Source organism: Erythrolamprus reginae, chromosome Z, assembly GCF_031021105.1.
Source record: "Erythrolamprus reginae isolate rEryReg1 chromosome Z, rEryReg1.hap1, whole genome shotgun sequence".
Classification (NCBI taxonomy): Eukaryota; Metazoa; Chordata; class Lepidosauria; order Squamata; family Dipsadidae; genus Erythrolamprus; species Erythrolamprus reginae.
In genome coordinates this window covers 48,254-75,207 of record NC_091963.1, presented here as the reverse complement: position 1 = coordinate 75,207, position 26,954 = coordinate 48,254, and the positions used below count along the sequence as shown (strand labels likewise).

At 45.8% G+C, this 26,954-nt stretch overlaps 2 protein-coding genes across 2 annotated transcripts in view; one reads left to right on the top strand and one right to left on the bottom strand.

Annotated features, from left to right (window-relative positions):
* Positions 1–3,956: 3,956 nt before the first annotated feature.
* The window catches only part of LOC139153199 (uncharacterized), a 37,912-nt gene continuing 14,914 nt past the window's right edge, over positions 3,957–26,954 (bottom strand). The window contains exons 6-16 of the mRNA XM_070726834.1: positions 19,792–19,924; positions 19,541–19,747; positions 19,359–19,498; positions 14,876–15,237; positions 14,355–14,495; positions 9,429–9,497; positions 8,363–8,490; positions 5,903–5,924; positions 5,635–5,713; positions 5,339–5,366; positions 3,957–4,735 (exon numbers count right to left, since the gene is read on the bottom strand). Coding sequence (XP_070582935.1) covers positions 3,957–4,735; positions 5,339–5,366; positions 5,635–5,713; positions 5,903–5,924; positions 8,363–8,490; positions 9,429–9,497; positions 14,355–14,495; positions 14,876–15,237; positions 19,359–19,498; positions 19,541–19,747; positions 19,792–19,924 — 2,088 coding nt within the window. The remainder of the gene's footprint in view (positions 4,736–5,338; positions 5,367–5,634; positions 5,714–5,902; positions 5,925–8,362; positions 8,491–9,428; positions 9,498–14,354; positions 14,496–14,875; positions 15,238–19,358; positions 19,499–19,540; positions 19,748–19,791; positions 19,925–26,954) is intronic.
* LOC139175763 (GTPase IMAP family member 8-like) lies at positions 7,278–20,299 on the top strand. Its single transcript, XM_070767035.1, has 4 exons — positions 7,278–7,373; positions 10,445–10,529; positions 14,786–15,448; positions 19,159–20,299. Exons 2-4 carry the CDS (start codon positions 10,487–10,489, stop codon positions 19,815–19,817), a joined length of 1,365 nt encoding a protein of 454 aa, XP_070623136.1. The 5' UTR covers positions 7,278–7,373; positions 10,445–10,486; the 3' UTR covers positions 19,818–20,299.

Genomic DNA, 26,954 nt, shown 5'->3' with positions numbered 1-26,954 from the left:
AGAGGGACGGCATACCAACTAATAAATAATAATAATAATAATAATTATTATTATTATTATTGTTACAATATGGACAGAAATATAAAGAAAACATTATATTATAGTACCGAGATTTACAGCCCCGGTCCTAATGTTTCTCTTACTAGTATCATATCTTTGTATACCTCCAATACCTACTTGACAAACAAGTAAATAAGTAAATATATTATTATCATTATCATTATCGTTGTTGCTATTATTGTTGTTATTATTATTATTATTATTAATAATAATAATTACAATTACAATAATATAATAATAACAACATTATTATTATTATTATTATTATTAATTAGATTTGTATGCCACCCCTCTCTGAGGATTCTGAGCAGCTCGCAATGAACAATATACAATGTAGAAATCCAAGCAATTTAAAAAACCCTTATAATAAAAAAACCATCATACAACCCAAACAAACCATACATAAACCATAATAGCTGAGGGGTATATTAATTCTATAAATAAATATCCTAGATGGAACAGGAAAAATTAAAAGCAGGGAAGAACTTCCCGCCCATCTCCATGGCTTCGGAGAGGGGCAGCATGCCAATCTAATAAATAATAATAATAAAATAATAACTAGGCAACCAAAATATAACAATCAAGTGTGCAGATACAATTTAGATACAAAGCAGATGCAAAAGAGCATGGGATAGATTTGACACCAAGCATATTAGATAAATTATTGACCGGTACAGGAAATAAAATTATTTCAAGACTATAAGGCTGCCTGCTACAAAGGTAGATGCAGTAGATTCCAGTAGATCATCCGTGCCACAATACTGTGTCTATGCTTGTAGTCACTCTGCACGATCTTTTTGCAGCAGCTGAATATGTGATTGATATTATGATTGTTGTTGTTGTCGTTATTATTATTATTTGTCATACTCAGTTATATATATTATAACTGGATATAATAATCTGGAGTCTTCTGGACATGGGTGGCATACAAATCTAAATAATAATAATAATAATAATAATAATAATAATAATAATAATAGTAATAATAATAATAGTAATAATAATAGTGATAATAATAATAATAATAATAATATAGTCATAAACAATTTAAGGGTGTACACTGCAGTCCAATCCAGGGAATACGGTGGATGCCCTCATCCGCGAGAACAGAGCTGACCCCGACTACACAGAAGACATGTTGGAGGAAGACAAGAGACACACGCAGGGATGGCCTTCTGCCATCCTATGACCCAGGGGCGCCTTCACCCCAGATGGGCAGGTGCCGTTCCAACCCGCCTGGGTCAGAGTCGATGCCCTCGGTGTTCCTGGGCTGCTTTGTCTCGGTCGTGTTTTCCCCACCGCACCCCCAAAAATGCTACTGGGCTTTGTTTTTTTCTCCTTGAAGAGGTTTCACTCTTTGTCCTAGAAGGTTCCTCAGGGGAAGGGAAAGCTCTTCAGAGAAAAGGCTTGGCTGGTAAAGAAGGAAGGAAGGAAGAAGACAGAAGAAAGAAAGAGGAAGGAAGGAAAGAGAGAGGAAGGAAGGAGACCAGAAGAAAGAAAGAAAGAAAGAGGAAGGAAGGAAGCAGGATGGTAGGAAGGAAGGAAAGAAGACAGAAAAAAGAAAGAAACAGGAAGGAAGGAGAGGAAGGAAGGAGAAAGAAAGGAAGAAAGAGGAAGGAAGAGGGAAAGAAGAAAGAAAGGAGGATGGTAGGAAGGAAGGAAAGAAAGAGGAAGAAAGGAAAGGAAAAAAGAAAAGAGAGAAATGAAGAAAGAGAGAGAGAGGAAGGAAGGAGAAAGAAAGAGAAAGGAAGGAAGGAAGGAAGAAAAGAAGGAAGGAGGATTTTATGAAGAAAGGAAAGAAAGAGGAAAAAAGAAAAGAAAAAAGAAAGGGAGGGAGGAAAGGAAGGAAGAAAGAAAGAAAGAAAGACTGGTGGCAGCATTGGCCAGAGATGAAAGGATTAAATTAGATATTGAGTTAAGAGGTTCAGATGTTGATGTTTTATTATAAATCAAAAAAGGGAATAATGTATAAGGGACTGGATTTTATAATATTGTTATTTGTAGATGAAATATATCTCACGTGTGGTGAATTTGAATTAACTTAGCAAAGAAGAGGATAAAAGGGGCAGATGGAAAGTAGGATTAGCGCTTTTCTCTCTTGCAGAATGTTTAACATATCTAAGAAATATTATTAATTATTATTTTAAGCATTGATTCTGTGTTTTCTATGGCTCAGGTTGTTTTATTGTATGTTGAAAGAAAAAGAAATATAACAATTATACACCCCCCGAAAAAAAGAAAGAAGGAAGGAAGGAGAATGGTAGGTAGGAAGGAAAGAAGACAGAAAAAGAAAGAAAAAAAAGGAAAGGAAAGGAAAAAAGAAAAGAAAGAAAGAGATAAGAAGGCAGGAAGAAAGGAGAATGCTAGGAAGGAAGGAAAGAAAGAAGACAGAAAAAAAGAAAGAAAGATGAAAGAAAAAAGGAAGGAAGGAAAAAGTGAGGAAAGAAAGAAGACAGGAAAAAAGGAAGGGATGGATGGATGGAGGAAGGAAGAGGAAGGAAGGAAGGAAGGAGGATGGTAGGAAGGAAGGAAAGAAGGAAGACAGAAAAAAGAACAAGGGAGGGAGGGAGGAAAGAAATAAAGAGGAAGGAAGAAAAGGAAAGGAAAAAGAAAAGAAAGAAAGAGGAAGGGAAGAAAGAAAGAAAGAAGGAAAGAAAGAAAGACCCAGCCATAACTAGGAGGATTCGGAGTCACCCTACACCAGCTGGAGGCCAAGTGGGCTCTTCTAGGACAGGTGGACTTCAACTCCCAGAATCCCTCAGCTGGCACGGATTGGCTCAGGCATTCTGGGAGTTGAAGTCCCCAAGGCACACAGAAGAGCCCACGTGGCCTCCCCTTGGACTAGATGACAATTTCGTGGCTTCACTTGAATTCACCAAAAAGCAGCCTTCGAGGTTAAGGCCCCAGTTCAATGCCAGATTTGACATTCTGTAAGTCCATTTGATTGGCAAGCGGCAACCTATCATTGCTGGCCATTTCGGTTCCCTCTCCTGGAAACGGACCTCTGATTGGATTCAATCTTGTATTAGCATGCTCCTGGACAGTGGTGCCTCCACCTAAGAACGCCTCTACTTATGAACCTTTCTAGGGAAGAAGCCTCCGTGGGGCCTGTCTCGGAATCTCCTGGGAGGAAACAGGGCCAGAAAAGGCGGGGAAGAAGCCTCTGTGGGGCCTCTCTCGGAATCTCCTGGGAGTAAACAGGGCTGTAAAAGGTGGGGAAGAAGCAATACAATAACATTTTCTGTTCTGTCTTCTATTCTATCTTCTATTCGGTGTGGGGCAGGCATCTGTAGGAGGCTCCTCTCCATTTCGCTCATGTTTGCTGGCCGTCCGTGCTGCAGGTCAGAATTGCCCGTCTTCCGCCACAAGCCTGGGCTTCCATCCATGGGGCCACTGTGCTAAGACGAGACTTCTGCGGCTGCCTGGCCCGATCCACTGACTCAGCTTTCCCGTGGCCTCACCATATTGTGTTTCCCTGAAAATAAGTCCTGGTGCTTAATTTGGAGCATCCCCCCACCCCCAAAAAATTGAAGATCAGGTCTTCTTTTTGGAGAAACGTGGGGAGGCCAAGTTGAGAAAGTGAAATACAGCCAGGATCCAAAGTCAGAGTGTCGGGAGGCTGGCGAGGACTCAGCGCCGGAGACCGAGGTTTGGACCTCCACCTGGAGTCTTCAGAGAGGGGGTGGCATACAAATCTAATAAATTATTATTATTAATTATTATTATTATTAGTGGGGGGAAAGTGGCGTCTTATAGTCTCCAAAATACGGCAGGTCCTCAACAGAAGGCAGGCAGGTTGCACACGTTGTTTCTGCAGTCCGAACTCTCCGTCAACGGCTGTATCTGTCATGTCCGGTCGCGGGACCAAACCCGACGGTTACGAAGGAGATGTCCCCTCACATGTAGTGGTTCATGAGAATGATCCCCGCGGCCACGAACAAGCCACACCACACGACCAGTTTCACCACTTCAACCGAGCACCAGGATCGCCGTTCCGCCCTTTCTCGGTTCCATTTCTTCTCGGCCAGGAACTCCGCAACGTGCTCGTCTTGTAAGTCCTGCTGTTTGTACAGCTGGTTGGTGTACCATTTGCCCTTGTTTGCTGAAACAGTCCTCCGCACCGCCTCCATGAGCGCCAAGACCTGCCCCTCACGCTCGGCGCCCTCAGCCTGGTTGTCAAAGCCGCAGAAGCAGTCGCTGCACCGCCAGAGGACTTCCTGCAGATTCCTGTCCTTGGACATCCGAATGTACTCCGGCAGGGGAGTCCCAGCTAAATCCTCCATGCAGGTGAACAGGACGATTGTGTGCCGGGCAGACCCAGGCCCAAAGATATCCCGGACGCACTTTGCGGCAGTGGCATCTTCGGCGGTGAAGCGTCCTGCCTGGCTCACCAGAATCAGGGCATGGGGGCCGGGCCGGGAGAGTTCCACACAATTCTGGATCTCTCGTCGTACCATCTCATTGTAGTCGTGGGACTCAAACATGCCGGACATGTCAACCACGGAGATATTCCTCCCCTGCAGGGTCCCCTTCCCTTTTTTGCACCGTGGTGGGGTGGCGGCCTTGGGTCCCATGAGGGTCTCAAACTCCTCCCGGCCAAGGAGAGTGTTGCCCATCGTGCTCTTCCCACTGCCGGGTTTTCCAACGAGGATCAGCCGAAGTTCGTTGTCTCCCCCTGCAAATTTGGAAGACGACATTAGAAAAATAGGAACCGGGAGACGTCTGTCACGCGGAAGCAGGGATGGGCCACGCGCCGGAATGCCAGGAACAACATTCCGGTGGTAGAAATAGAGGTAGAAATAGAGCACGGAGTCTCGCTCCAGGCATGCACCACCGGCATGATTCCGGTAAAAATTACTGGGGGGGGGGGGTTGCTCATGGCCTTCATTTCTCAGCACGGCATGTTGTGGATTTTTGGAGCGGCGGCCACCTGTATTTCCCGAAGGCCGCAACTTGCTCAGGGTGCCATTGGCACGTCGCGAGGTCAAGAGAGCACAGAACAGGCCACGTGGCGAATCAGCTCATCTTTAGAGAGCCCGCAACTCTGACGCCGTCTGTTCAGGGAGCAAAGCAGGCTAGCCCCTGAAGGGGAAGGTGGCCTGGGAGGTTTGGGGAGGGAGGGAGGGAGAGTTAGGGACTGGGTATGGGCCAAGTCTCAGCTCCGCCTCCTTGGTCTGCCAGTGAAGACTCAGTCCCCCGGCTCTCCAAGCATGCCGATGACCCCTGTAAGACTACCCCCGCCCCCTCCTCAAAAGTCATGCGGGGCCTCCTTGCTTACCGGGTGTGATGTCCTCATTGGCGGCGGCCTGGAAAGGGCAGAAAGGAAAGACGGGTCAGAATGGGGGGTCTTGACCACCCCCCCAAGAAGCCTTGCCCCCCCCAGAAAATGACCCTCCCACCCCAATGAATGGGGGGGGGGGTTGAGACGATTGGAAGAGAGCCAAGGAGGGAGAGGGAGGGAGGGGGAGAGGGAAGGCAGGGGGGGGGTCAAGCAAGGGAGAAAGGGGGAGGGTGACCCTCATTCTTTGAGGGGGGCACTTCAGAATTTAAACCCACACACACACATACACATACCATTAGTTGCACCCAGGCTGTGTCCGGAATTAACTGGTAGGTCATTCTTGGGGGGGGGATTCCAGGGGATTTCTTTAGCCTGGGAGGGGAGAGAATCAGAAGAGAGTGGGAAGGGACCCTCGGAGGTCAACTAGTCCAACACACACACACACACACACAGCTTTTCAATCGCAAGCAGCCAGAGTGTGTGTGTGCGGGGGGGGGGGAGGATTGGGCTAACTCTCTTCTTCCTCCTCCTCTTCTCCCCCCTCCCTCTGCGCGGACTCACCTTCCCAACCCGGCAGGCGGCTCTCAAGAGCGGAGCGGGCAAAGGGGTCCCCGGAGGTCGGCAAGTCGGACCCTCCACTCAGGAGAACCTTCCCGATGCCTCCTCGCGGACGGACACCCGACTCTCCTCTCCCCCCTTCCGTTGGGGCGGGGAGGGAGGGAGGGAGGGGGAAGCGACCCCCTTTTCCTGTGGGTGGGGGAGGGGGTTGGTGCTCCAATCACGGGACTTCCAGGCAGCCCCGCCGCCGCCCCCCTCCCGGCTTTCACTTCTCCTTTCCCTGCGATTTTCGCTTTCCTGCCTCTTCTTCCCACCCGCTCAGTTTACTTTGGGGCGTCCCCCCCCCCGTTGCACCCAGAGACATATGACAAGCGTTGAGCAAGGGACCCTGGAGGTCATCTAGTCCGAGCACACCCTCTCCCGCCTTCCAACAGCTAGAATATTAATAGGTCTGTCTGTCTGTCTGTCCATCCATTCCTCCATCCATCCATCCATCTATCTGCATCCATCCAACTATCTACTATCTATCTATCTATCTACTATCTATCTATCTATCTATCTATCTATCTATCTATCTATCTATCTATCATCTATCTATCTCAGAGTGGCTAACAATAATCATAAATAAAACAACAATAAAAATATAGCAATAAAATCAGCAATACAATAAAAACTATTTATATATATTTATACAGTGGTCAAAAAAATAAAGGGAACGTTTAAACAACAGAGTATAACTCCAAGTAAATCAAACTTCTGTGAAATTAAACTGTCCGCTTGGGAAACAACACTGATTGACAGTCCATTTCACTGGCTGTTGTGCCAATTCAGTGAGAATATTTCATTCATTGAGATCTCGGAAATGTTCTTTGAGGGTTCCCTTTAATTTTTTTTTTGAGCTGTATATTTATATTTGTACGTATATTTGTATTTGTATTTGTATTTATATTTATATACATGGATATAGAAGCGAATGTACAACTGTCTAAGTATTTACCCGTCTGAACGTTAGATTATTTGTTTGTCTTCTTTTTTGCAATGTACAGTACATATATTTACTAAAGGGGTTTTTCCAAACCAAAGCGTTGGAAAGGGACCCCAGAGGTCATCCAGCCCAACCCTCCACCCCAAGCAGCAGAACTAAAGGAGATTTCCGATTTTCTGTTCTTTATTTTCGTCAGGGTCCCCTGCTTGAGGAGGGGGTTGGACTAGATAACAAACGTTTCTTCTGTGATTGTATAAGCATCTTCTGCTCAACTCGAGGGCTGGACTGGATGACCTCTGGGGTCCCTTCCAACTCTTATGATTCTCTAAGGGTCTCCTGCTGGAAGAGGGGGCTGGACCGGATGACCTCCCAGGTTCCCTCCCAACTCCTGCCACTCGATGATGGCGAAAGCGAAAGTTGGAGGGAAAGCGACAGCGCCCAGCGTCGATGTTCCGAAATTGCTCGTGGGAAGGCGACGCAGCCGTTCAGGTGGGCTTCCCGGGGGGGCTGGTTCTCCCTCCCCCCACGCCGAGGCGCAGAGGCTGGGCATGCCAATTGGGGGGGGGGCTCCCAGCAGGGGGGAGGGAGGGGCCCCGCCTCATCCGACTTCCAGACTGCGACCCTCCCTCCTTTTCTTTGGGGGGGCGGGGGAGTCCCTGGGAGGGAGGGGGAACCCCCCCCCGCAGGGAGGAAAGAAGAGAGGGGAGGGGTCTCTGATCCGTTGGCTCCAGAGGGTCCCTTTCTCTCTTCCGTTCTCAGGTCAGTCTTTCTTTCTTTCTTTCTTTCTTTCTTTCTTTCTTTCTTTCTTTCTGTCTGTCTGTCTGTCTTTCCTTCCTTCCTTTCTTTCTGTATTTTTTCTTCCCTTCTTCTTTCTTTCCTTCCTCCCTCTTTGACTTTCTCCCTCTTTCCTTCCTTCCTTCCTCTTTCTTTCTTTTTCTTTCCTTCTTTCTCACACTCTTTCTCCCTTCCTTCCTTCCTTCCTTCCTTCCTCTTTCTTTGTAACTGGTCTTAAGGAGAGAAAGAATATTTATATTAATATGCCTGAACTTACTTACTTACTCACTTACTCTCTTTCTTTCTTTCTTTCTATCTTTCTCTTTCCTTCTTTCTCACACACTCTTCCTCCCTCCCTCCCTCCCTCCCTCCCTTCCTTCCTTCCTCTTTCTTTGTAACTGGTCTTAACGAGAGAAAGGATATTTATATTAATAAGCCTGAACTAACTTTCTTTCTTTCTTTCTCCCCCACTCCCTCCCACCCTTCCTCTTTCTCTCTTTGCAACAGGTTTTAATGAAAGAAAAAAATATTTATTTATTTATTTATTTTTATTTATTTATTTATATTTATTTCTCTTGTCAAGTACATACCAGGGGTATGTAAAGATACAACGATGTTTACATCCATGATACAAATGAGAGAGAGAAACATCAGGGGAGGGGACGGAAGGCCGGCTGGGGCACCTCTGCACGCCCCTTACTCACCTCTGAGGAATCGGGAGAGGTCGACCATGGAGAGTCTCAGGGTAAATTTTTGAGGGTCAAGTGAGGATACTACAGAGTCTGGTAGTGAGTTCCCTGCATCAACTACTCGGTTACAAAAGTTGTATTTCCTGCAGTTGAGTTTGGAGCGGCTTACATTAAGTTTATATCTGTTATGTGCTTGGGTGTTGTTGTAGTTGAAGCTGAAGTAGTCGTTAACAGGAAGGACGTTGTAGCCGATGATTTTATGGGCTACGCTTAGGTCGTGTTTGTTCAGCTTGTATTTAGTGTTCTGATACTTTTTGCCAACATGTAGGACAGAGCATGTGTTGGTTGAGATTTGGAGTTGCCAGGTGTTGGACCATTCAGACACAAAGTCAAGGTATTTCTGGAGGGCGGCCATGTTATCGGTGGTGATCGGTTGATGATTGATTCCATGACTCTGCAGGTGACGCAGCACAGAGAGATCGCTGTGCAGTCCTCAACGAGGCCGGGATCTCCTTTTTCGAAGATGAGGATGACCGCTGCTTGTGACCACAGCTTGTAACCCACACAGCACATACATATACCATTTAGCCCACTGCGCTAGAGTATATTCTACACAGTATATTGCACGCAGCAGATATACCGTCACCAATTTGGTATCAGCCCAGTTTATTCTCTGATAGTAATAGCAAGCAGCAAAACTTAGCACATAACAGTATAGTATAATCTCTTACTTGCACACAGCATACATGTGTATCATTTAGCACACAGCGATATAACATGTTCTCTTATTTGCACACAGCAAAGTGCATCGATACTAACCCGCATATATCACCGACAATACAGTGTAAGGCAACAGAGCAGATGCAGTGCAACAAAGCCCAACATAACAGTATGCAACTACAGGATACAACCACAGAAGGGGGCAGAGGGCGGCACATCGGTCTCCTTGTAGGGCTAAATTGCAGCCCGGCTCATAATTGCTACCCAGCTCTTAAAGTAACACCACTATTTTCTCCTAACATACAATGCTGGTTTATCTTCATATGTTGGAAACCCAACCAATAAAGGATATGGTACTGACAGGGCCCCCTGGGGCTTCTCTGGAGCTGGTTTTTGGCCAGCAGAGGGCTGCTGGAGGCTGGCGAGAGTCCTGTCCAAAGAAAGAGACAGGAGAAAGTGTGACTTGAGCCTGTGTCAAATGCCCCCCTGGCCACCCCTTCAGCATAACATTGATGAGGCCCCCGATGTGGTCGAGTTTGCCCTCTCTTCCTTTAAAGCAATTCAAATCGGAGGGATATTTATGATAACAACCGATGGGAGGAACGATTTTGCTGCCAAAACGTAATCCAGGTATATAGTGGTACCTTGTCTTACGAACTTCATTCGTTGTGTGACCAGGTTCGTAAGATGAAATGTTCATAAGACAAAGCCATTTTCCCCATAGGAATCAATGTAAAAGCAAATAATGCATGCAACCCCATCCCAAAAGTCACCCCCTTTGCCTTACGCCGCTGGGAATCCCTGCCTCCGGACTTTCGTTGCCAGCCGAAGCGCTGGGATTCCCCTGAGGCTCCCCTCGCTGGGAATCCCCACCTCCGGACTTCCGTTGTCAGCAGATTCCCTTCATTTTTGCCGGCGCTGCTTTGAATCCCAGCGAGGGGAGCCTCAGGGGAATCCCCGCGCTTTGGCTGACAATGGAGGTCCGGAGGTGGGGCATCCCAGCGGCAGCCGCTCAGGGTCGTCAGGTAAAAATAGTTCAGAAGAAGAGGCAAAGAAATCTGAAGCACCGGGTTTGTATCCTGAAAAATCCGTATGAAGCGGGGTTCGTAAAACGAGGTATCACCGTATTCTACATTGAAAATACATTCAAGGAAAGTAGGGGGGGAACACATCACATTAGGAAAACTTGCACCACTCTCGTCATTACAGGCAATCCTTGACTTTCGACCATCCGCGGTGTGACGGTTCACCATTACGACAACCCTGGAAAAAACCCCACTTCCCCTCCCATTTCGGTCCTTCTGTTCCTTTTCGCTCCCTGGACGTCCTTCCTTCTCCAGCCCCTCAACTCCCTGCTTGGTTTCTTCTTCCTCTTAGAAAACCTGAAGATCGTCGCAGGAGTAGCCGAGAGACGGCAACATGGGTGCAGCCCAGTCAGGCAATGTGGGTGCAAGTGAGCCAGGTATGTCTCGGTTTGCCGAGGGTGGGAGCTGTCCTCTTCAGCCGCTCTTCCAGGGTGATGGCTATTCCCGTCTCCTTAGTGTCCTCTGGACCGTTGACAAGTCCCCCTTTTATTCCTTCCTCTGGGTCATTTCTGAAGGTACCGGAGAGTATTTGGCCTACTTCTGGTATCCCACTGCTTACATCCCTGTATGGAGATGTAGGACCACTCTTGGTGGTTCATCAGCCAGTTACAAATCTATCAGGGGTAGATTCTGTGTATCCCCCATTTTTTTCTAGCTAACGAAGAAACAGTTTGTGGTCTACTCTGTTGAATGTCTTATGGAAGTCCCTGCAAATTGATATCAATTATCATAATAGTTTCCTGGGTCCACTTTCCATCAGCTCTTCTCCAACCTTCAGGTTGTTCCCTGGTCCTCCAGGGTCTGTGAAAAATATGGTACAATGGTTTGGGCCTCACATCTGTTGGCTCCTTCAGTACTCTGAGGTGTCATCCGACAGATCTTGGTGGTTTATATTTGTTAAGATTTAGAGTAGTTAAGTGGGGGGTCAAACTCAAGGCTCAGGGGCTGAATCTGGCCCACAGGGTCTTAGATATGGTCCATGGGGCCACCCTGCAAATATTTATTTATTTATTTATTTATTTATTTATTATTTGGATTTGTATGCCGCCCCTCTCCGAAGACTCGGGGCGGCTCACAACAAGTGAAAAACAATCCAATACAATCCAATTAATTAAAATATTATGAGTTTAAGAAAATCCCCTATACTAACATACACACATACAGGCATACCATATATAACTTCAACGTGCCCAGAGGAGATGTTTAGTTTCCCCATGCCTGACGGCAAAGGTGGGTTTTGAGGAGTTTACGGAAGGCAGGAAGAGTAGGGGCAGTTCTGATCTCCGGGGGGAGTTGGTTCCAGAGGGCCGGTGCCGCCACAGAGAAGGCTCTCCCCCTGGGGCCCGCCAACCGGCATTGTTTAGTTGACGGGACCCGGAGGAGGCCCACTCTGTGGGACCGAATCGGTCGCTGGGATTCGTGCGGCAGAAGGCGGTCTCGGAGATATTCTGGTCCAGTGCCATGAAGGGCTTTAAAGGTCATAACCAACACTTTGAATTGTGACCGGAAACTGATCGGCAGCCAATGCAGACTGCGGAGTGATGGAGAAACATGGGCATACCTGGGTAAGCCCATGACTGCTCTCGCAGCTGCATTCTGCACGATCTGAAGTTTCCGAACACTTTTCAAAGGTAGCCCCATGTAGAGAGCATTACAGTAGTCGAACCTCGAGGTGATGAGGGCATGAGTGACTGTGAGTAATGAGTCCCGGTCCAGATAGGGCCGCAACTGGTGCACCAGGCGAACCTGGGCAAACGCCCCCCTCGCCACAGCTGAAAGGTGGTTCTCTAATGTGAGCTGTGGATCGAGGAGGACGCCCAAGTTGCGGACCCTCTCTGAGGGGGTCAATGATTCCCCCCCCAGGGTAATGGACGGACAGATGGGATTGTCCTTGGGAGGCAAAACCCACAGCCACTCCGTCTTATCCGGGTTGAGCTTGAGTCTGTTGACACCCATCCAGGCCCCAACAGCCTCCAGGCACCGGCACATCACTTCCACCGCTTCGTTGACTGGGCATGGGGTGGAGATGTAAAGCTGGGTATCATCGGCATATTGATGATACCTCACCCCATGTCCTTGGATGATCTCACCCAGCGGTTTCATGTAGATGTTAAATAGCAAGGGGGAGAGGACCGACCCCTGAGGCACCCCACAAGGGAGAGACCTCGGAGTCGACCTCTGACCCCCCACTAACACCGACTGCAACCGGCCAGACAGGTAGGAGGAGAACCACTGAAGCACAGTGCCTCCCACCCCCAACCCCTCCAACCGGTGCAGAAGGATACCATGGTCGATGGTATCGAAAGCCGCTGAGAGATCGAGGAGCACCAGGACAGAGGATAAACCCCTGTCCCGGGCCCGCCAGAGATCATCCATCAACGCGACCAAAGCGGTTTCTGTGCTGTAACCGGGCCTGAAGCCCGACTGCTGGGGACCTAGATAATCGGCTTCTTCCAAGGACCGCTGGAGCTGGAGTGCCACCACCTTCTCGACAACCTTCCCCATGAAGGGAAGGTTGGAGACTGGACGATAGTTGTTGAGTACTGCTGGGTCCAGGGAAGGCTTCTTGAGGAGGGGGCGCACAAGCGCTTCTTTATAGAGTGATGGAAAAACTCCCCTCCCCAAGGAAGCGTTGGTAATCTCCTGGGCCCAGCTCCGTGTCACCTCCCTGCTGGCCGAGACCAACCAGGAGGGACACGGATCCAGTAAACAGGTGGCGGAACTCACAGCTCCAATGGCCTTGTCCACTTCATCAGGTGTCACCAGATCAAACTCTTCCCAGACAGGTGGACAAGTACGTGCCCCAGTCACCTCGACTGACTCGTTGTCAGTCGACTCTGTTTTACAATTGGAGTTGAGGTCGGCCCGGATCTGAGCGACTTTATCAGCGAAAAACGTGTTAAACTCCTCGGCACTACTCTGCAAGGGCTCCCCAACTCCCCCCTGGTTAAGAAGGGAGCGGGTCACCCTAAACAGAGCGGCCGGGCGGGATTCCGCTGATGCAATCAAGGCGGCATGGTACGCGCATCTTGCCGCCTTGAGCGCCACTTTGTAAGTCTTAATAAAAGCTCTTACAAGTGTTCGATCAGATTCAGACCTACTCTTCCTCCATCGCTTCTCTAGACGTCTCTTTTGGCATTTCAACTCCCGGAGCTCCTCGTTGAACCATGGGGCTCTACGGGGTCTAGCGCCACGGAGAGGTCGCAAAGGCGCAATCCGGTCGAGAGCCTCCGCAGCAGCCGTATTCCAGGCCTCCGCAAGAGACTCCACCGAACTGTGGATGAGTGCCTCTGGAATAACCCCAAGCGCCGTCTGGAAACCCTCTGGATCCATTAGGCGTCTGGGGCGGAACATCTTCATTGGTTCCGCCTCCCTGCGGGGAAGGATTGGAGCCAGGAAGTCAAGCCTTAGTAGAAAATGGTCTGACCATGACAAAGGCACTGCTTCTAAGCCCCTTAGTCTCAGACCATTGCTCAATTGCTCGGAAAGGAATACCATGTCAGGTGCGTGCCCCCCCTCATGAGTCGGACCCCGTACTACTTGAGTCAGGTCCATGGCTGTCATGGTGGCCATGAACTCCTGTGCCAACCCCGAGGTTTCGCCGAGTGACGGCAGGTTGAAGTCCCCCAAGACAATAAGTCTGGGGAACTCCACCGCCAACCCGGCTACCTCCTCGAGTAGCACAGGCAGGGCTTTTGACACGCAGCTGGGAGGCAGGTACGTGAGAAATAAGCCCACCTGAACCCCTAAGTCCAACCTCATAAAGAGTGACTCGCAACCCGCAATTTCCGGAGCAATGAGTCCACGTAGGCAAAGGCTCTCCCTGGCTATAATAGCCACTCCTCCCCCCCTTCCCTGGGGTCGAGGTTGATGCCATATCTGAAACCCAGCTGGGCAAATTTCAGAGAGAGGAACACCTCCCTCTGGGCCCAGCCAGGTTTCAGTGATACATGCCAGGTCGGCCTCCTCATCCAGGATCAAATCCCGGATGAGGAGAGCTTTATTTACCACCGACCTGGCATTAAGCAGCAGCAACCTGAGTCCAGGGCCAGAGTTACACTCATCACCAGTACCCAGGATTGGGCTCACAGAGTTGGAACAAGCGACCGTTATTAAGCAACGGTCCCTCGTTCCCCTGGAACGGCTAACTCCGTGGCCCCCGCCATATCTGCCTCTCCCCAGCAACACTGAAATATTCCGACCCTCTGCCACCCCAGAGATCGGTGAAGGACCAGCCCATGGCACCTCCAAGCTCCATTTTCTCAAGGTTGTAGGAGGTTGTCACAGCTGAAAATGGAGCCTGGTGGACCACCAGGTGATTAAATCTGGTCCATGGGGTTGCCCTGGAAATAGCGAAGGGCCAACCCACAGAGGTCATTGCAGCTAAAAATGGAGCCTGCTTTCACCGGGAGAAACACAGATGTCTTCTTGCCATTTTCTCGCTGAGGTTAATTTTTATTTCTAGTGTTGTTTTTTATCATCCCGTTTTTGGTGGGTCGGACTCATTCCTCCCCTCCTAGACCAACGGGTGCAAAGAACGAGTTTCTCCTGGTCGCCATTCTCCCCCATTCTTTCTCTTTCCGGTGAGCGATGGGCGGCTTCTGACCCTTTTGTCCTTTCTCTTCCCTTTCAGTTTCGGACCTGAGGATCGTCATGGTCGGCAAAATGGGCAATGGGAAAAGTGTTATTTGGAACACCATTTTAGGGAAGATAGCATTCATACCCAAGATCGAGAACATATCCGTCCAATGTGAAAAGGCAACGACTGTCCTGCCGGATGGGAGGACCATGGCCGTGGTCAACACGCCGGGCTTTTTCGATACCAGATGCCGTCCGTTGGAGACAATTGCGGAAGTGGTGAAATGCATGGACCTCTGCTCCCCAGGCCCCCACGTCTTTCTCCATGTCCTCCGCCTGGACCACATCAGCCAGGAGGAGATGGAGGTCACCTGGATCCTCAAAAGCCTCTTCAGCCATAAAGCCAGGGCCTACACAATCCTCTTGTTCACCCAGGAGGACCTGAGGGGTCGCCCTCTGCAAGAGATGCTCTCTGAGGCAGGCGAAAGCTTGAGGCCTGTGAGGGTGCTAATCGAGAGTTGTGGGAATCGGTGCCTGGCTTTCAACACCCAGGCAGAAGGGGACGAACAGCAGGATCAGGTCGCCGAGCTGATTCAGATGGTGGATGCCCTCCGCCGAAAGAACCAACGCAACCCCTATTACACCAAAGACATGATGGAGAAAGACAGCCCATCGGCCGGCTCCCTCAGAATTCTGAGTTGCCATCCGTCCGATCTTGGTATTTATATTCATTACGATTTATAGTAGTTAAGCGTGGGGGTGAGGGGTCCAAACTGAAGGCCTAGGAGTGGGTCCGGCCCATGGAGTGATTAAACCTGGTCGTGCCTCTGAGCTCCGTTTCCTCAAGGTTGTAGGACCTCATCATAACTGAAAATGGAGCCTGGGGGCATGTTTTCACCGGAAGAGCCCAGGCACCGAAACAGGAGTGACATCAAGCTGGCTATGCACCCCCCAGTCCTCTGAGGTCAAACACAACACTGATGTGGCCCTCAGTGAAATCGAGTTCAACACCCCTGAGTTCAGGTCTTCTCTTACTATTTATTATTTATTATTATTATTAATTATTAGATTCGTATGCCGCCCCTCTCCGTAGACTCGGGACGGCTTACAGCAATGATAAAAACAACATATAATAACAAATCTAATAGTTAGAATCTAAAATAACAATAATACATTTAAAAAGTCTAAAAAACAAGAAACCCCAATATATAAAAAAACATACATACAGTCATATCATACACAGAAAACTACATAGGCAGGAGGAGATGTTCCAGTTCCCCCACGCTTGATGACAGAGGTGGGTTTTAAGGAGTTTACGAAAGGCAAGGAGGGTGGGAGCAGTTCTAATCTCTGGAGGGAGCTGACTCCAGAGGGTCGGAGCCGCCACAGAGAAGGCTCTTCCTCTGGGTCCCGCCAAACAACATTTTTTAGTTGACGGGACCTGGAGGAGAGTAACTCTGTGGGACCTAACCGGTCGCTGGGATTCATGCGGCAGAAGGCGGTCTCATAGATATCCTGGTCTGGTGTCATGAAGGGCTTTATAGGTGATGACCAACACTTTGAATTGTCACCGGAAACTGATCGGCAACCAATGCAGACTGCGGAGTTTGGGAAAGCCCATGATTGCTCTTGCAGCTGCATTCTGCACGAATGGAAGTTTCCGAACACTCTTCAAAGGTAGCCCCATGTAGAGTGTGTTACAGTAGTCAAGCCTCGAGGTGATGAGGGCATGAGTGACTGTGAGCAGTGACTCCCAGTCCAAATAGGGCCGCAACCGGTGCACCAGGCGAACCTGGGCAAACGCCCCCCTCGCCACAGCTGAAAGATGTTTCTCTAATGTGAGCTGTGGATCGAGGAGGACGCCCAAGTTGCGGACCCTCTCCAAGGGGGTCAATAATTCCCCCCCCCAGGGTGATGGATGGACAGATGGAATTGTCCTTGGGAGGCAAAACCCACAGCCACTCCATCTTATCAGGGTTGAGTTTGAGTCTGTTCACACCCATCCAGGCCCCAACAGCCTCCAGACACCAGCACGTCACTTCCACTGCTTCGTTGATTGGACATGGGGTGGAGATGTAAAGCTGGGTATCATCAGCATACTGATGATACCTCACCCCATGCCCTTGGATGATCTCACCCAGCGGTTTCATGTAGATATTAAATAGCAGGGGGGAGAGGACTGACCCCTGAGGCACCCCACGAGGGAGAGACCTAGAGGTCGACTTCTGACCTCCCACTAACACCGACTGTGACCGACCGGAGAAGTAGGAAGAGAACCATTGAAGAACAGTGCCTCCCACTCCCAACCCCTCCAGCTGGCACAGAAGGATACTATGGTCGATGGTATCGAAAGCTGCTGAGAGGTCAAGGAGCACCAGGACAGAGGATAAACCCCTGTCCCGGGCCTGCCAGAGATCATCCATCAATGCGACCAAAGCAGTTTCCGTGCTGTAACCGGGCCTGAAACCTGACTATTGGGGACCTAGATAATCAGCTTCTTCCAAGGACCACTGGAGCTGGAGCGCCACCACCTTCTCAACAACCTTCCCCATAAAGGGAAGGTTGGAGACTGGACAATAGTTATTAAGTATGGCTGGGTCCAAGGAAGGCTTCTTGAGGAGAGGGTGCACAAGCGCCTCCTTATAGGGAGCCAAAAAGGATCCCCTCCCCAAGGAGGCGTGGACAATCTCCTGGACCCAGCTCCATGTCCACCTCTCTGCTGGCCGAAACCAGCCAGGAGGGACACGGATCCAGTAAGCAGGTGGCGGAACTCACAGTTCCAATGGCCTTGTTCACTTCATCAGGTGTCACCAGATCAAACTCTTCCCAGACAGGTGGACAAGTACGGGCCGCAGTCACCTCGACTGACTCATTGTCAGTCAACTCTGCTATCCAATCGGAGTCGAGGTCTGCGAAAAATGTGTTGAAGTCCTTGGCACTACTCTGCAAGGGCTCCCCAACTCCCCCCTGGTTAAGAAAAGAGTGGGTCACCCTAAACAGAGTGGCCGGGCGAGATTCCGCTGATACAATTAAGGCGGCATGGTACGCACTTCTTGCCGCCTTGAGCGCCACTTTGTAAGTCTTAATATGAGCTCTTACAAGTGTTCGATCGGATTCAGACTTACTCTTCCTCCATCGCTTCTCTAGACATCTCTTCTGGCATTTCAACTCCCGGAGCTCCTCATTGAACCATGGTGCTCTATGGGGTCTAGTGCCACAGAGAGGTCGCAACGGCGCAATCTGGTCAAGAGTCTCCGCTGCAGCCTTGTTCCAGGCCTCAGCAAGAGACTCTGCCGAACTGTGGATGAGTGTATCTGGAATAACCCCAAGCGCCCTCTGAAAGCTCTCTGGGTCCATCAGGCGCCTGGGGCGGAACTTCTTAATCGGTTCTGCCTCCCTGTGGAGAAGGATTAAAGCCAGGAAGTTAAATCGCAGTAGAAAATGATCTGACCATGACAAAGGCAGCACTTCTAAGCCCCTTCATCTCAGATCATTACTCAATTGCTCAGAGAGGAATACAATGTCGGGTCCGTGCCCCACCTCATGAGTCGGACCCTGCACTACTTGAGTCAGGTCCATGGCTGTCGTGGTGGCTATGAACTCCTGTGCTAGCCCAGAGGTTTCACCAAGCGATGGCAGGTTAAGGTCCCCCAAGACCATAAGTCTGGGGAACTCCACCGCCAACCCAGCTACCTCCTCCAGCAGCACAGGCAGGGCTGTTGACATGCAGCTGGGAGGCAGGTACGTGAGTAACAAGCACACCTGAACCCCTAAGTCCAACTTCACCAGGAGGGACTCGCAATCCGCGATCTCTGGAGCAATGAGTCTACGCAGGCAAAGGCTCTCCCTGGCTATAATAGCCACCCCTCCCCCCTTTCCCCGATGCCATATCCAAAACCCGGCTGGGCAAATTTCAGAGAGAGGAACTCCTCCCTCCGGGCCCAGCCAGGTTTTGGTCACACAAGCCAGGTCGGCCTCCTCATCCAGGATCAAATCCTGGATGAGGAGAGCTTTATTTACCACCGACCTGGCTTTGAGTAGCAACAGCTTGAGCCCAGGGCCAGAATTACACTCATTACCAGTGCCTTGAGTTAAGTTCAAGGTGCCGGAAGAAGAGATTGCTACTAAGCAGCGATCCCTCCTTCCCCTGGAACGGCTAGCTCCATACCTGCCTCTCCCTAGCAAGACCGGGATATATTTTTACCATTTTCCCACTTCCGTTCATTTTTATGTCTAGTCTGGTTTTTATCATCCTGTTTTTGATGGGTTGGACTCTTTCCATCTCCTTGTAGACCGACGGGTGCAAAGAACGAGTGAAGCCATTCTGCTTTCCCCTGGTCACTTGTGTCCTTCTTGCCGTTCTGTTCATTGTCTTCCACACGAGTGAGGGGCGGCTTCTGACTCCTTTGTCCTTTCTCTTCCTTTCAGTTTCAGACCTGAGGATTGTCATGGTTGGCAAAACGGGCAACGGGAAAAGCGCCACCGGGAACACCATTTTAGGGGAGGAAGCATTTCTATCCAGGATGGAGGCCAGATCCATCACCGCCAAATGTAAAAAGGCCATGAGTGTCCTGCCGGATGGGAGGATCCTGGCTGTGATTGACACACCGGGCTTTTTTGATACCAACTGCGAACAGTCTGTGACGATTGAGGAAGTCAAGAAATGTGTGGATTTCTGCTCGCCTGGCCCTCACGTCATTCTTCAGGTCATCCGCCTGGGCCATTTCAGCAAGGAGGAGATGGAGGTCGCCCAGATCATCAAGAGCATCTTCAACCTCAAAGTCAAGGCCTACATGATCGTCTTATTCACCCGGAAGGAGGATCTGGAGGGCGGCCCTCTCCAAGAGATGCTGTCCGAGGGAGGCAAAAGCTTGGTGCCTCTGAGGGAGCAAATCAAGAGTTGTGGGAATCGGTGCCTGGCGTTCAACAACAAGGCGGGAGAGGAGGAACGATGGGAGCAGGTCAATGAGCTGATTCAGATGGTGGACGCCCTCGTCCGCGACAACGGAGCCAAACCCTATTACACCAAAGAGATGTTGGAGAAAGACAAGAGATACGTACCTCTGGGGTTGTGTACCATCCTCTGATCCCTGACGGAGATCCTGGAAAGATGCCGTTCGAACCTATCTGGGTTGGAGGAGATGACCACGGCTTTCCTTGGCCGCTTCTTCATCCCAGTGGTGCTTTGAAGCCACTGGATGTTGGGTCAGCGTCCATTTTTCTTGTCAGAGTAACGGGGGGGAGGTTAGGTATTTGGGAGCGGGGGAAGCATGCTGGTGGTTGTCCCGTTTGTTGTGAAATAAATCGTTCGGAGAGATTTACTCGTCCAGACTACGTGGCGGTCTTTACTGCGTGCTCAAGGTCAACGGCTTCGAGAGGCCGGTGGGAGAAGACCCAACAGCCAGTGTGCCCCACCTGACCTCTCATGACATGGGGATTGGATGAATTGCCTGGGGGGAGGGTTTGGGGGTTTCTTCGCCTATGCCTTTTACGTGGCTTTTTACTCATAATTTACTCTGCTTTGGTCGCCTTCACTGCTTGTCCAATAAAAGGTCTCCTCTCGATCAAATGGAGTTGGAATTCTTTCTTTCCTGGACTCTGAATGGAAGCATGCCGGACGCTTGGTGGGTTTCTTTTTCCCTTGAAGAGGTTTCGTTCCTCATCCTGGAAGATTCCTCAGGTTCTGATGAAGGTTCGGGGATGAGATAAGAAACCAAAAGCCAAGAGAGGCCCAGGGGGCATTTTTAAAACAGTATCTTTGGGGCAGCCATGACTCAGAGAAGAGGGAATCCCCCTTGATTACATCAGAATAGAATAGAACTGGGAGGGACCTCGGAGGTCTTCTAGTCCAGCCTCCCCCTTTGAGTAGCAGACCTTCATATAAATTGAGACAAGTGACAACATCCAGTGGTGAAGCCGTCAGAATTTCTGGAGGCAACTCCTCTCCTGCTCCATGTCCTTGGAGAGGGGCGTTATATTATTATTATTATTATTATTATTATTATTATTATTATTATTATTATACTGTTCAATCAGGAAATTTCTCCTTAATTCTAAGTTGCTTCTCTCCTTGATTAGTTTCCACCCATTTATTGATGTGTTCCATCAATTAGTTTCTGTTCCATTATGAATACTATTCGATTGCAAATTCTATTCTATTCTGAATTCTATCCTATTCTTTTCTCTTCCGAATTCTCTTCCGAATTCTAATTCTAATTAGAGTTGAAAGGGACCTTAATTTGTTTTTCCTTACTTTCCGCCAGTATTCCAGTAGGGTACTCCAAATCTGGTGCTGTCTGAAATGTGAATGTTTTATATGTTCCCTTTCCCACAAATGTGCATGCCAACCCTCGTTAATATTATGTCCTTCTATTGTTAGTATTCTAGTATTGTCCAAATTGATCCATTCTTTGATCCATAATAATTTGGCTGCCTGGTAATATAATTCTAAGTTCGGAAGGCCAAATCCTCCTTTCACTCTTGAATCCTGCAATGCTTTAATACTTATACTTGGTTTTTTGTTGTGCCAAATAAATTTAGAAATTATTCTGTTTATATTTGAGAATTTTTTTTAATCTAATTGAATTGGTGCTGTTAGAAAAAGATATAGCCGTCTTGGAAGTATATTAGATTTTATAGTATTAATCCTTCCCATTAAAGATAGATTTAAATTGGACCATTTTTCTAAGTCTTCTTTAGTTTTATTTAGAATTTCGTATAATTTAATTCTTTTAAAGATGAGTATCTCAATGTGAACCAAATTCCTAAGTACAGTATTTGATTTTTTTTTCTATTTGAAATCCAGTTTTTTCTATTAATGTCGTAGTTTGGTCTTGTTTGCAGTTTTTGGTTAGTATTTTGGTTTTATTCCTATTTATTTTAAGACCAGCTACATTTCCATATGTTTCCAGTTCTTTTAGTAGATGTAATATTGAAATGGCTGGCTCTTCTAGAAAGAAAACTAGATCATCTGCAAATGCCTGTGTTTTGTAAATTTGTTGTTTAATCTTGTATTTGAGGATTTGCCCTGATTTGATTTAGTAAGATTTCAATTGACATTATAAAAATTAAAGGGGAGAGCGGACACCCTTGTCTCACTCCCTTCCTAATGTCAACTGTATCTGTCAGATCTCCATTAATTAGAATCCTTGCCTTTTGTAAATTTTGTTTATCATATTTTCAAAATTTGGTCCAAATTCCATAATTTTTATTAATTTTTTAAAGAAGTCCCAATTTAAGTTATTGAAAGCTTTTTTGGCATCCAAAAATAGCATTGTGAATTCTTTGTCACTATGGGTTTCGTAGTATTCTAACATATTTAAGGTTATTCTAGTATTGTATCTGATTTGTCTATTAGGCAGAAAACCATTCTGGTCTGGATGTATTGTTTTGTTTAATATTTTTCTCAGTCTTTCTGCTATAATATATATATATGACATATATAATTTGCAATCTACATTCAGCAAAGATATTGGTCTGTAATTTTTAATTTGATCTGCATCTGTTCCTTCTTTGTGTGTCAATGTTATATTGGCTTCTTGCCATGATAGAAGCATACAAATCCAATAAATAAAATAAATAAATAAAATATACTGCATTTTTTAACGTATTATTGTAAATTTCTAATAATAGGTCTCCTGTTATATGTAGTGTTGCTTTGTAAAATTCAATTGGAAGTCCATCTGGCCCAGGGGTTTTATTATTGTTCTGTTTCATGATTGCCTTTTCTAACTCTTCTTTAGTTATTTCTTTATTTAGCATTTCTTTATCTTCTTTGCTTATAGACTTAATTTTAGATTTTTAAGTATTTTAATATATCATCTTCACTAATGTTATCATTGTGATATAGTTCTTTATAGTATTCTAATGCTATTTCTTTCTTTCTTTCTAGTTGATGGTGTGTTATTTTATTCTTATCTATTAACTGTTGAATTAATTTTTTTCTTTTTCTTTCCTCAATTTATAAGATAACCATCTACCTGGTTTGTTTGCATTTTCAAATTGATTTTGTTTTACTGCTCTTAATTTTCTTATTACCGCTTCTTGGTCTAATAGTTCTAATTTATGTTTAATTAGTGTAATTTGTTGTCTTATATTTTGGTTTTTCAATTTACATATCCATTCGTTTTTATTTTGTCTTTTTTCTTTATTTTTTCTGGATGCATAGGCTATTGTTAATCCTCTCTGGTAAGCTTTGGCTGTGTCCCATAAATTCTGCAAAGAAGTTTCTGAATTATTGTTTTCTTTAAGAAATAATTCCATTTCTTTTTTGATCCAACCTATATAGTCTTGATCTTTTAGTAGTTGCAAATTTAACATCCATTTTTTATTTTTCCTAACTTCACCTTTCCATAAAATTTTTATTGGATTATGGTCTGCCCAATCGTTTATATCAATTTGAATCTGGGTTAATTAATTTTCTACTTTGCTGTTAGCCCAGGCCATATTTATTCTGGACCAGCTTTGTTGGGCATTAGAATAAAATGTGTATTCTCTTTTATTTTTATTTCTTAATGTCAACCTGCGCTGCCTGCTGCTGCATTCTTTGCTTGGTTGACATAGAGACGGGGAGGGGTAGATAATAAACGGGGGTTGGGAAGTGTGCAGGAGGAGAAAAGTTGTGTTAAGTTTTGTTTTCCCAGGTATGGAGGAGACCGTTAGACAGACACATTCCTGAGAAGCCTGGGAGGAGCATCTTGGACTACCTGATGCGTCTGGACAATGGAGATTGGGCGGATGCCCAACAGTGGGGTGAAATAAGGGGTTTTAGTATGTGGGTTATGAGCCATTTTATTCAGACTTTGCTTTGCTTTTGATGTTTCAAGTTCTGATTTTGATAAATTCACTTTGAACCTTAAATGAAAGGACTCTGAGTTTTATTTGTCTGAATTCTGACTGGCAGCCTTGACATTAAGCAAAGTCTGAATAAAATGGCGCGTAACCCACAATCTCCAACAATCTCTCAAACTTAATTCTTCACACATTTGGTGGAATGTTTTCGGGAGCATTTTTCTTTTTTTGTATAAATTTTTATTAACAATTTTATAATCTTTAATAGCATCAATTATACCATTAAAATCTCCAATAACACAAATATCTTCGGAGAGGGGCGGCATACAAATCTAAATAATAAATAAAATAAATAATAAACTTCCAATTCTACTAATTTCTGATGTAAATTATAAAAAAAGGTTTTAAGATTTTTATTTGGTGCATATATAACTACTAGTGTTACTTGTACATTGAAAATTAAAACTGAGATTATTAAGATTCTTCCTTTTTTGTCAGCATATATTTTTTGGGGATCTAGTTCTTTTTTCACATATACCGCAAACGCTCTTTTTTTATTATGTGATAGGGCTGTAAATACTCTTCCTAATTTCTCATTTTCTAATTGTTTTTCATTTTCTTGTGAAATGTGCACTTCTTGTAAACAGATAATATTCAAATTTTGTTCTTGTAGTTTGCTCTCTGGTAGAATCCTCCCAAAAATGCACAGATACAATTTCAGACACACACACGTTTGAAAATTCAAAACAATGTTCTTTATACTGAAAATGCAAATAAACAGAGCACTCTTTTGGTATAGCAAAGAGCATTTGTCTCCAAACAAATTGGTAATTTGTACAAGTCCTTTATCAGTTCTGTGATACTTAGCTTGCAGCTGTGAGGCAATTCACAGTCCTTATTCTTTCACAAAGTGAAACACACTTTGCTCTGGGTTAGTTTCAAAGCGGGGGAAAATTAGCACACAAAGATCAAAGGCAGCAAAGCAGTCATGAAACACAACGATCAGATAATCCTCCACAATGGCCAAACCCTAATCACTAATGACCACAGCCCCACCCAACCACAGGTGGCCTCATTTTCTTTGATAATAATCTCTCAGTTGTTGTTGCCTATGCATCGTTCTCCACATGCGTGGCTGTATCATTAACTCTTGTTCTGAATCCAAGGAGAAGCTAGATAATTGATCTGAGCTGTCTGCCACACTCTCCTCCTCCCTGTCACTCATGTCTTCTTGGTCAGAGGAGCCTTCATCAGCAGATTCCACTGGGGGCAAAACAGGCCTGCAGCATGTAGATGTCTCCCCCACATCCACAGTCCTTGGGGCAGGAGCAGGGCCAGAGCTAACCACAACAGCTAAATATACGTTTTCTTTTGACATATGAATTTAAACCATTTACATTGATTGAGAGTAGATTAACCATTCTTTCCACACCCACTTAGTTCCGTATTTGCCTTCTATTTATTCTGTTTTCCTTCTGTGCTCTTGTGAGCATTCTTTCTTCTTCCTGTTCTTTACCTCTGGATGTTCCTTCTTTCCCACTATCTAGGTCTATTAAGGGTTGTTCTTCCTGACTTTTGCTTTCTAGTTCTGATCTTTCTTCTACTATAAATTCCTCATAAAATTCCTGTGCCATTAATTCATTGTCTATTTTGATTTTTCTCCCTTTCCATGTGACAAGCATTCCTTCTGGAACTAACCATCTGAAGAAGATTTTCCTTTTATTTAATTGTTCTGCCAATGGCCGATATCCTCTTCGGTTGTCCCTTAGTTCTTTTGGTATTTGCTTAAGAATTCTAATTTCTTTCCCTTTATGTACTCCTGTTTCATCTTTTGTAATTTTTAATATTTCATTTCTAATTTCTTTTTTGGCACACCTCACATGTACTTCTCTAGGGAGCTTATGTTTCCGGGCATAGTTACTATGCACCCTGTAAATTTCATCTATTCCATTTGCAGTTTCTTGCTTATCTTTTTGTAGAATATTGGCTATCATTTCTGTCATTGTCTCTACTCGATTTTCATTTTTATCTTCTTCTATATTTTACTTTAATATAAAACTCTGCTCTGTCCATCTGTAAATTAATTATTGATTCTTCTAACTCTTTGTTCATCAGCATAAGCTTTTGATCTATTGTAGCTACTTTTTTTTCATTTTGTTCCACTCTTTTTTCAATTTGTTCTATCCTTTTTGCATTTTTCTCTAAGATTTGATGGATTATTTCTATTTTATTATCCATTCTTTGCATATCTTCCCTCATTGTCTCATGATTTCTGTCTATTTTTTCCTGGAGTTTTAACATTGCTTCTTGGATTGCCAATAATGTTTCCTGTGTTGATTGTGAAGTATTGCTTGTTTTTTCGGTTGCTAACATGCTGGTTATTGATTTTTTGGTTGAGGATGAACCTGTTGGTAAGATTGGGTTAGAGGGAGGTTTTTTTACATATTTCTGAAATGTTGACATTTTAATTGCTTTAACTACTTCAGTCCACTGTACCATACAATTTTCCTCAGCATTTCCCTTTCAATAGGAAGAATAAATAATGATTCTATATATAGTAATATTATTAATAATTATTAGTTTTAAAATTGTTAAACCCAACATATATTGTAATGTAGATACTAAATGAATTTAATTCTAAATCAATCTTAATCTTGATCTTAATCTATATCTTAATGTATATTGATTGATCTATATTATTGATAATATTTAAATCTTTTAGTAATAATTCATAAAACAAAAAAGAAAATCCCAACTAACAAATTATTATTATTATTATTATTATTATTATTATTATTATTATTATTATTAGATTTGAATGCCGCCCCTCTCCGTAGACTCGGGGTGGCTCACAGCAATGATAAAAACAATATACAATGACAAATCTAATAGTTAGAATCTAAAATAACAATACATTTAAAAAGTCTAAAAAACAAGAAACCCCAATATATAAAAAAACATACATACAGTCATATCATACCAAAAAAAAACACCCTACATAGGCAGGGAGATATGTTTCAGTTCCCCCAAGCTTGACGACAGAGTTGGGTTTTGAGGAGTTTATGAAAGGCAATGAGAGTGGGGGCAGTTCTAATCTCTGGAGCTGACTCCAGAGGGTTGGAGCCGCCACAGAGAAGGCTCTTCCTCCGGGTCCCACCAAACAACATTGTTTAGTTGATGGGACCCGGAGGAGACCAACTCTGTGGGACATAACTGATCACTGGGATTCATGCGGCAGAAGGCTGTCTCGTAGATAACCTGGTCCGGTGCCATGAAGGGCTTTATAGGTGATGACCAACACTTTGAATTGTGACCGGAAACTGAACCAATGCAGACTGCGGAGTGTTGGAGTAACATGAGCATATTTGGGGAAGCCCATGATTGCTTTCGCAGCTGCATTCTGCATGATCTGAAGTTTCCGAACACTTTTCAAA

What these genes read in the sequence shown, in the direction of transcription:
- LOC139175763 (XM_070767035.1), top strand. Translation starts at nt 10,487, where the DNA reads ATGGGTGCAGCCCAGTCAGGCAATGTGGGTGCAAGTGAGCCAG. An exon ending in TGTGGGTGCAAGTGAGCCAG is followed by an intron (nt 10,530 to 14,785) that starts GTATGTCTCGGT and finishes CTTCCCTTTCAG; the next exon opens with TTTCGGACCTGAGGATCGTC. An exon ending in TTGCCATCCGTCCGATCTTG is followed by an intron (nt 15,449 to 19,158) that starts GTATTTATATTC and finishes TCTTCCTTTCAG; the next exon opens with TTTCAGACCTGAGGATTGTC.